Raw genomic sequence first — 10,771 nt, 5'->3', positions numbered from 1 at the left:
GATCTTCCTGTTACCATTCTTTAAAAAAGAAAAATCATTGAGGTAAAGAATTGTTCCATGTTTACATTTTTTGAAGTAATCTTAGCTCACATTCATTTTAATATCACACCTGTAAGTTTCAAGGATTAACATTTTTTATGTTGTTTCTCTTAATGGTATAATTAACACGTATACAACATACAAATCAGAAACCAAAATTTGATTTCAAAGTGAAGTCATTTCCAGATGCTTTTTAGGCTTAGGAAATCTACTTGCTTCTCGCTGTATGATATTATTTTATCTTGCTTTTGTTATTGTAAATTTCATGTTTACAGTTTGATTTTAATTCGGTGAAGTATAAAACTGTCTTGAACTTTGCCAAAAATTTTAAAAAAGATTAGCCTTCAAAGAAGAGGAAGATGTTATTGATTGAGCCATAAAAAGTGTTTATTAATTGATATGTTTTTCTCTAAGCTTCTTACAAGGATTATTTAAGGATTTAGATGATCTTAAAGAGACACTTAGTATTTACAACTCTTCTTAATTGAATCCTTTCCCTCACAGGAGACCATTTGCCTAAATCTGTGGAAGGATTCTTTATCTATGAAGAAGAAGGTTCTGGAGTTCCAGGTTCCAGTAGGAAAGGAAATGATGCCATTGTAGTGGAACAATGGACCGTTATCGAGGTAAACTGCAGTTTTCTGGCTTTACTTTTAGCTTTACTATTACATTTAGTTTAACATGTTAAAGATCTTCCTTGTCTAACACATGCAGTATCCTTCAAACATGTTGGTGCAGTGTTCAGAATTTCATCACAAATGCATGAATGAACTTCTTTCAGATTTGCAAACATTGCTTTACTCGATGTTCAACTTTGTTATAAGACAGCAAAATAATTTTCTATACATAAATAACAGTAGATTCCCCCAAACTTGGCATTCTAATCCTAAAAGTACCCTGACACTGACAACTGGTTGAAAATGAAAAAAATTCAGTCAAACTAGTATTTTTTCTCCACACAACCAATGTGACTTTTTACCTTGTGAATAATCAAAGGCAAAAATATCCAAAGTGTTCTCTCTCTCATCAGGCCGAATATGTACACACAGCATTGCCCTTCCGAAACCAGAGATGACACTGCTGCTGTGTACACTCTGAATTCAGATGTCACCAAAGGGACTGCCATTGAGGTGTGCAGACTGAATTCAGGTGTTTTGTATTGTGCATATGAGGCCCTTAGCAACAGGCTCTTTCGTGGATACTTTTACCTTTCTGGCCTTACAAAGGTTAGAGAGATATAGACCATTTACAAAGAAACTAGAAATCCCATTGAGGAGAAAAAATCAAAAATCAATTCTAGGTGAGTAAAAAGCAGTGGAAAGACTCCACATCTAAGCTCCTCTCACCTTTCACTCCCCAGTCCTCACTTCCCGGTCCCTAGACCAGTGATTCTGAAAGAACCGTCTGTAAACTACTTAGAACCAAAATCACCTAGGGAGCTCATTTAAAATACGGATTCCAGCCCTGCCTCCCCACCCCTAACATTAATGTTTGACACCAGAACAAGACCCAAGGAACAAGACAGGGAAGACCCAAGCTTTGGAGAACCAGATGGGAACTTCTCTTTACTCTGATCTCCAGTGTTATTAAATTTGTTGAAGGCAGCAGGTAGCAGAAAATGCAGCCCAGGAAGACTGCAGCCCGGCGAAATTGCACTTAATGGAGCATGAACTCCCCTTACTGGAACACCCATCAACCTCTGTTGTAATCACTCATGTAGCTGGTTGTCTTTGCCATTAAACTATGCACTGTTATGCTTCTTCACACAGGGCTGTGAAATCAAGACGGATTATGGCCCTCTGCTGCACACTCTGGCTGAGTTTGGGTGGCTCCTGACAAACGTGTTGCCTACACCTATACTGAGACACGACAGGTAACACCAAAGTATCCTTGCATACTCTCTTTTAATTCTAAAATATGGTTCATTTGTTAGATAATTCAATTTAACAAATGCCTATTTAATGCTTATAGAATGCATTTCACTGAACTTCTAATCTGATTTCATGGACCTTGAGGATCAGCCAATCTAATCTCCTCGTGTTATAGATGTACAAGTGATTCCGCGTCCTTCCCAAGGGCACACGGGTTCGTGGCGGCAGAGCCAGAGCAGGGGCACGAGAGACTGACCCCAACTGAGTGCTGCTTCAGCACTCTGAATGCTGCCTCTCGGCTGGAAGATCTCATTACTAGAACTTCTGTTTTCTAACTCAAGATGCCAGTTCTTCCTTAGAAGACTGAGTCAATACAAATCTGCAAACAGAAAGACACAGCCCACTCTGTCAGGCCTGTTGCCCTGCTCTTCTGCACTGCACGGGCAAAGCTGCCCTCATCCAGCACCCAGCCAGGGTTAGGAGTGCAGTGGGGGCTCAAGGGGCCAGGACGGAGGAGTGCTGCACTTCTGCCTCTCTTCCTCCCCTCCAGTGCGGTGGGATAGTTTTTCCCTGGAGCACAGACTTGTTAGCTGTTGCCCCTAAAATAAACACCTACATTAGAACGAAAATGCCAACACTTCACAAATACCAACTTTTCCTTTTCTCGTTTTACTAACTTTCCCAATTTCCTTTCCTGGAAAGGAAAAATTGCATTGTACTTTATTTACTTACTTACTTACTTACTTACTTACTTACTTACTTACTTACTTACTTACTTACTTTTGAGAGAGGAAGAGAGGGAGACACAAATTCAGTCTTCTGTATAAAGTGCTTTGCTATTCTTTGGACTCAGAGACGTTCCCTCTCCACCCTCTTTGGCATCCAGAAAATGATTGACTGCAACGGCTGTCCTGCCCAGGCCAGTGACTACCTGCAGAGAACAGCACAGTTACTACAAAGGCCTTCCCTTTTAACAGAATCGACCATGGTGTGACATTCTGCGTAATTGTCAGGCGTTGCAGAGGAAGGCACTCTTCCTTGCTCAGTTCCATCCATCTTCCACACCTTCTCTGGTTTTCCCATCTTAGTAACTCAGCAGTATCCCAATGTCCCCCACAAACTTTAAAAACATTCAGTTGACATGACTCTATAATAAAGTCACACCTTCATCAGGTGGGGAGAGGAATAAAGGTGGATACAGAGTAAACATTCTCAAGCTTTAAAAGGAGGGATTAGAAGTAAACCAAGTAATTAATCTGCTTTTCACCTCAGAGATCTAATGGTAACTTATCAAATTGAGTGACAACTGCCCGAAGCCTTATTTCCTATCTTTTTAAAATCTGTGACATACGTGTCAGATCACAATACAGCACTAATTCTCAAGATTTGGTCTTCTGACCAAGCAATGTGAATCACCTGGGGAGCCTATAACAGACTCATGCTGGAGGCCCTCCCCAGTGGGACAGTCAGAAGCTCTAAGAGTGGGACCCAGGCATCTACATTTTGCAAAATCTGAAGCTCATTATTAATAGATGGGGAACATTGTAGGAGGTAGTGAGAGAGAAAGGAACTCCTGTTTTCTGCCTTTCTGCTACTCCTCACCATCAGCCTGCCAAGCCATTGGTCTATCCCACTCCCCATTCTCCCTCAGAATAACTTGTGTATTTGGCCTTCTCATCTCTTTCTGGTGGTTTTCCTAGGTGTATAATTTAGGGTGTCATTTGGCCCATTACAGTTAATGGTACTAAAAAGTCCTCTGAGTTTTAAGCCTTTCATGTTCCTTTTTCCCCAGTGAAAAATATATTTATCATTCCTCCCTCCCATTCACTCTGGGCTTCTGCTCTCATGAGTCTAAATATTTCCTAAAGTGATATGAATCCCTGACTGGGCACTAGATTTGCCAGCAAGCCCAGGGAGCTGGATGCTGAGCCATAGAACACGAGCTGGGTCTCTTTCGGCATCTCCTGCTACTGGTTGGTTTGGAAATGAGGACAAGACTGAGACCAAAGGTGGAAAAGGTCTGAGGCATGCTGTGAAGGGGGAGGGTGGAGGAGCCTGGAGCCACACTTGGCTTGACCACCTTGTTCGGAGTGCCAAACTGCATAAGGTCACAGGCTGTACCGAGTGGTAAGGGGGCCCAATGAAGTGGCTGTATATTGTGTTTGGAGCAGAGATAGCACCACCACCTCACTGCCATTCCAGCTCTCCTGAACCCCTCGTATCCACCAAGGCACTGTGCAGTCAGAGCGGACTTTTCAGGCCCTCCTTGTGGAGGTTTGTCTTCATGTGTAATTAAAATAGCAAAGGGGCTAGTTGCTGGGCTGCTCATTAAACTACTAATATTTTGTAACAGCAAAATATTAGGCACAATATAAATGTCTATCAATAGAAACTAAAATAAGTTACAAACAATCTATACAATAGAATAACATGAAGCTGACAATATAAATGTCTATCAATAGAAACTAAAATAAATTACAAACAATCTATACAATAGAATAATATGAAGCTGATTAAAAAAAAAAAGAATGAGTACATAGATCTATATATGCATTGCCATAAAATTTTCTATTGATAATTATTGACTTAAAAAAAAAGTTTCAGGGCAATATTATAGTACAACCCCAATTAGAAGTTTATACATTTTGAATATCTCTAGCAAAACTCTGAAAGGCTGCATAGCAAACTCTAGTGAGTGATTAGCTCTTGGGATTGTGGGTAGGGGAAAGGGAAAGTGGGGATACTACTTTGTATGTTTTCTATGATTTGACTTTTTGCCAAGAATATATGTTTACCCTGTGATTTTCTTTAAAACCAGCTTTAAAAATTAAAAAATCAAGCAGTTAATAAAACGATGTAGAAACTGTATACGGCATCCAACCTGATGGAACTTGTAGCTGGTAAAGCTCACATTTAGTACATAACCACAGGCTTGCATTCTGGTTGGGGCAGGTCAAGCTTATGTATTGTGTAATATAATATAGTAACTAATCGAGGGCTAAATGAAATATGTCAGTCAGTAGATTCTATGGGAGTATTAAAAAGAAGAGAGAGTATAGACTGTCAAAGTTAGATGGAATCCTCAAGTAGTAATGAGGTTAAAAGACAGCATCACTGTTTAGCAGAACTCCACTTAGGAATCTGCTGTTGACCCTGGATAGAAGATAGTAGAAAAATGTACTTTAACAGTAATTGCCCTTGTGCAGCAAGGTACACTAGAACACGCAATGTCTGCTGTTCTTTTGTATGCCAAGAACATTGGGCAATATTGATGTTTATTTTGTTCCTTTACATGTAGATCAGATCCTTCAAAATGCCTCTAAAGTACACAATGTAGGATAAATGTGAAGGTTCACTGTTGTTATCTGGTAACAGATATTGTTGGTAAAATCTGTTTATCCTTTGCCTTTTTATTCTTGTCCTAACATGCTGTTCCTGTGCCAGTCACATGCTCATCTTCACTGCTTCAGCGCACACAAAGATAGAACTCACAGTCGACCACAGCACATATAAAGAAAACTATTATATACAGTTTGTCTTAGTCCAGGTGGAGGATAGAGCCTGAAAGTTCTTAGTGTCTGAAACTAGAAGACTAGTCCAGGCTTTGACCTAAACGAGTCTCATTTTAATTACAGTATTACTATTAAGCTGTATGACTTTGAGAAGTCATCTAACATCTTTAGGTCTCAGTTTCCTCATCTAGAAAACAGTACAATAATATCAATTTTACTGGATCGTCGTAATGATTAAGTGATATAATATATGCAAAGTATTTATGCAGGGCCTATGCATACTAGGCTATCCTAGGCTATTAAAATAGAGCTATTAAATGGAACCTAATCCTTTGGCAGAACCAAAATCCTTAAGAAGTTTTAATCAATTGTGCAAGCATGATATCTCAGCCTATCTTAAATCGTAATATTTCAGAAAATGTAAATACTGTAGTTTACTCTATACAAAATCAGCTCTGAGGATGACAAGCCTAGTGAAAGAAACAAATCAATAAATAATGACATTATAAAGATACATGCTTACCCATATGCTCACACCCAGAAAAACAAATTTCCATCATAATCTTTCTTTTGGAGCACACATGTTTGAAAATATAACTTAGAATCACTGCCAGTGAAAACTTTCTTCCTTAAATATTTTTGTCTCATACATAGTAGTGTCTTAAACAATTCTAACTTTTTCCTACTCTTCTATCACCTAAGCCATAATTTGAGTGGTCTTCATAAGATATTTTCCCTTTATTTCTTTTATTACTCAAATATATCCTTTTATGGGATTGCATGAAGATATTTTCCCATCGTGTCCCTAGGTTAAGGTTGTTGCTTCATTATCCTAGGTAATAGAATATCACCAACATTTAAAGCTGCATTACCATGGAAACATCACAATGTGGTCATCTGATATCACTACGTTATTCTAGGGTTACTGTTGTCAGCCTTGAAAACTTGCCAAAATCCCTTCTTAATCGTTATCACTATATAATTATGCAAATGGGCCCAATCCTTTTCTTTTCAAAAAATCAAGGCGAAAATTGACGTTAACCTCTTCAGGGCAAATCTGGTGGAGGATCAAAATAGCTGAACTAGCAGCTAATATTGCCGACCTTAAAATAATCACCAGAATAAAATGGAAGTTGGAGCCAAGGTTTCTCTGGTTCCCTTGAAATAGCACGGTCACTTCTCTCTCCCCAATAATAATCTGAAGGCAGAGGCAGAAATGTTCATCTTAACAAGAATCCAAGGTTTTTCCAATACGCTTTCACGAACACTGAATTATAACCTGACATTAAGAAAGAGAGAGAGAAAGCATTTTAGAATCAAGTTATACTGCACTATGAATATATAAGTCTGGTCCTTAAGGACAAGGTATGAATGACAAAAAGAGAAAATTGTCTTCTCACTATGATATGGAGGGGTGGGAGCCATGCCCCTCTTCCATTATTTGTAGCCCCTGCAGACAAAGCTCCACAGTTTTGTAGTCCCCACAGCCCAGAAGCACCAGAAGTCTATGTAGTTATTAGAGACACTTAAGTGTACCAATAATTTCCTCTAAATCCTCAGGTGGCAGCCAAAGCAGGAGTTACACATTTATATACAGTCGAGGGAGAGGATAGGGTTTCCTGTTTGGTCCTTTTCATGAAGTTTTCTTCCCTTTCTGATTTAAGTTCTGTAGAAACAATATTGTGGAATTCCATTGTGAGCTAAACTCATAGTAATCTTGCAGTGAGAAGCATTTTGATAAGGCTACAGGTTTTTTTTTAATAGTCAGTTTTCTATTATATATACTTCCAGTTATCACTCTCCCTCATCTGAACTTAAATTTTTAACATTTTGTCAAAGGAAAGGGTTGGGAGGAGCTAAACTGCATTAGCGCCCTTTTTTTATCTTTCGCACACACATACGAATACCTGAGAAACAAATTATAGTCATAGGCCAAGGAACTTTATCACTGAACACACAAATACAGAGGTGCAAGGTAAAATTTAATTTTATAATTTTGTTTTTAAGAAGTCAATTTTTACTTCAGATTTTAAAAGCAAGATTTTACTCATTTATTTCCAAGTTGCAATCATTAAACCATTGCAATTAATTAATGTATAAGATGATGTAATACTAATCAGAAAATACAAATTAATCTGATAATTCTGTTTCTTCTAGTCTAAGGGATTTTAAAATCCTAACTGAAAGCTTTTTATGAGTATTTTTATTTCGCGAGTAAGCAGTTGCAGATAAGCCACTCATTTGAAACCAGCTCAGTTGTGTTCAACCTGATTCACATTCTTGCATTTTATTTAAACAGAATGTTTTTTCAGTTCAACTCAAATATTTACTGAATGTCTGGTATGAACAAGGCAAAATTACTACATTAGGAGGGATAATATCTAAAAAGGTGCACTGGGGATATGGGAGCAACCTAAGTATTCATCGATAGACAAATGGATAAAGATGTGGTACATATATGCAATGGAATATTACTCAGCCATAAAAAAAGAGAATGAAATCTTGCCATTTGCAACAACGTGGATGGACTTAGAGGGTATTATGCTAAGTGAGATAAGTCATGTAGAAAAAGAGAAATACCATATGATTTCACTTATATGTGGAATCTAAAAAAAATGAACAAACAAATCAGAAACAAACTCATAGATACAGAGAACATGTGATGGTTGCCAGATAGGAGATGAGGTTGGGAAGATGGGTGATAAAGGTGAAGGGATTAAAATGTGCCAATTACCAGTTATAAAAACAGTCACAGGGATGTAAAGTACAGCATAGGGAATACAGTGAATAATTATAATAACTATAAATGGTGTCAGATGGGTACTAAACTTATTGGGGTGATCACTTTGTAGGTTATATAAATGTCTAATCACTATGTTGTATACCTCAAACAAATACAATATGGTACATCAACTGTGATTGGAAAAAATTTTTAATTATTTTTAAAAATAAAAAGGCTCCTTGAGGAAGCAATAATGAAAAAAGAGTGTAAGGTGGATCAATATGATAGAGGACATCAGTGAGGAGAGCAGGTCTGTGAAGGCTGTGACGTCTGAGGGAAGCTTTATGAAAGAATAGAGAGCTTCCTTCCAAAAGCAGTTTTAGAGAGGAGACTATTCCTGGTAGAGTAAATAGGTTTCATCTCACACAGCAGCACTGGTCTGTGTAAAGCTGCCTAAGACACTGTAAAACAAAGGGTTCTGAGACTAGAACCAGGCTCAGCAAAAAAAGAATGTGGTGATCAATCAGAGATGTCTGCTATGCACTCAGAAGGTAGAAAGCTGAAGTATGAATGCCACGAATTATTTCCTCTCTCAGGCAACCTTAAGCAAAAAGCAGTCAGGAAAGTGCAAGATATGTTCGAGGGAAAGTGAGTACAGGTAAATGAATTTTTAAAGACCTCTCCTAATTTAAAATCCAAAGAATTCAAAACTGATCTTACCAAAACAATAAATGTGAGAGGGAGCATTTTTATCACGTGTAAATCTACAACCATACTCCTATAGTCACCACTACATATACAGTATTCTTCAAACCATTTTTGTTAAATAAAACACACATAAGGAAATAATATGTATATATTATATATTATCTATGTATAAAATACAAATGTGCATAATTATAAACACTTATGTGATTACCACTGGACAAGAAACAGAATATTGCTGGCACCTTAGAAGTATCCCATGTATTTTAATCCCATCATACTCACTCCCTTCACCCAGAGGTAACATTATCCCAACTTTAGGGTAGTCATTTCTTTGCTTTGCCTAATAGTTTTACCATTCAAGTATGCATTTCTAAATATTTTTAGTTTGGTTTAGTTTTTTTTAGTTTAGTTCTAAATAATTAGTTTTGTCTGTGTTTGAATTTATGAAAATGGGATAATATATATATATTTTTTTTAATGTGTTGTTTCTTTCACTTAACATCATTTGTGAGATTTATCCATGTTCTTGTGTGTAACAATTTATTTATCCATTCTGCTGCTGGTGATTTGGTTGCCTGCAGGGGTTGGCTATGACACGCAATGCTATTCTGGCCATGAGCGAGGATCCCAATGCATACGAGTGTGAGTTTCTCAAGGGTGTAGACCTAGAAGTGGAATTGCTGGGTTATAGGGCATTTCTTTATCTTTGTTAGATAAATGCCACTCATTCCAAGTAGAATGTTGATATCTACACTCCCAACAAAAAAAATGTCAGACTTTTAAATTTTGCCATTCTGGTAAGAGATGCTACAAGAATATTTTCACTTTTTTTCTTTGTCTTTTTTTTTTCCAATTACAGTTGACTTTCAGTATTATTTTATATAGTTTCAGGTGTACAGGAAAAATCTGCACTTTTGCAAAAGAGTCTACACTTATCCACTTGTTATAAAGTTTTCCAGTCAGAATAGAATTAAACTAGGCTACTCCTCCCTTTAGGCTGAGTTTTACTGAGTTCATCCTATACTTGCTGTAGAGATAGTGTGGTATTGTGAAAAGAGTGGAAACCAGAGGTGACCCAAGACAAAACTCTTAAAAACTCTGGGTCTCAGTTTCCTTATCCATAGAATAGGGATAATAATATCTTCTCCTCCCACCCTAAAGGACTATTATAAGAAACAAATGTGCTAATTTACATGGAAAATACCCAGTACACCAAAAATTGAAGTTACTTTTCTTAGTTTAGTCCCTGAGATCTTCTGTTATTGGGAGGCTAGGCATTTTCTTGATTATCCATTGATGCCATAACAAACTCCTCTCCCTTAAACAACACCCAAATAGAGTTTCTTTTTGTTTGCTTTTGAAATACATAGAAGAAGAGAAGGGAGGGAGGAAGAAATATTTATTGAACATCTACTGTACTCAAGGTCCGTGCTAAGAACTTTATATCCACCAAATCACTGATATTATTAGAACCATCTCTGGCTTACAGAAAAGAAACAGGAAGCTCAGAAAGATTGAGTGACTAGCTCCAGGTCACATACCTAATAAGCAGCAGAGCTGGGGTGCAAACCCAAGGTCAGTCTAACTCTAAAGCCATACATGCTGTTTCCCCTGACTAGACTGCCTCTCTGATAAATACATCACAGAAAAATGATATGTCCTGACATTTTGTAGTATAAAGCTATAGAACTGGTTGAACCCATTTCCTCTTGCATCCAGCATTTTTTGGATGAAAATTTCTGTAGAGAAAGGAGATATAGGCCCTGTCCTCTGAGAGCATCCAGGGCATTTGAAGTATTCTCTGGTCCCATGGTGACTTTACAAGTCGAATCTTTTCAGAAATTTGTGCTACAGGGCAACTATTCTATCTCAGCTCAGTAAATAGATTACCTCAGGATACACGGAAACTGAGGGCCTCA

General features: G+C 37.7%; 1 protein-coding gene across 1 annotated transcript in view; it reads left to right on the top strand.

The window, feature by feature from the left end:
- RFTN2 (raftlin family member 2) overlaps positions 1-10,771 on the top strand; it is a 50,989-nt gene that overhangs the window by 29,278 nt on the left and 10,940 nt on the right. The window contains exons 6-7 of the mRNA XM_006921318.2: positions 544-665; positions 1,809-1,912. Coding sequence (XP_006921380.2) covers positions 544-665; positions 1,809-1,912 — 226 coding nt within the window. The remainder of the gene's footprint in view (positions 1-543; positions 666-1,808; positions 1,913-10,771) is intronic.

The sequence above is a fragment of the Pteropus alecto genome, unplaced genomic scaffold (assembly GCF_000325575.1).
Source record: "Pteropus alecto unplaced genomic scaffold, ASM32557v1 scaffold3, whole genome shotgun sequence".
Taxonomy (NCBI): Eukaryota; Metazoa; Chordata; class Mammalia; order Chiroptera; family Pteropodidae; genus Pteropus; species Pteropus alecto.
Note: the sequence above shows the minus strand (reverse complement) of the source record. Positions and strands in the feature narration are given on the sequence as shown.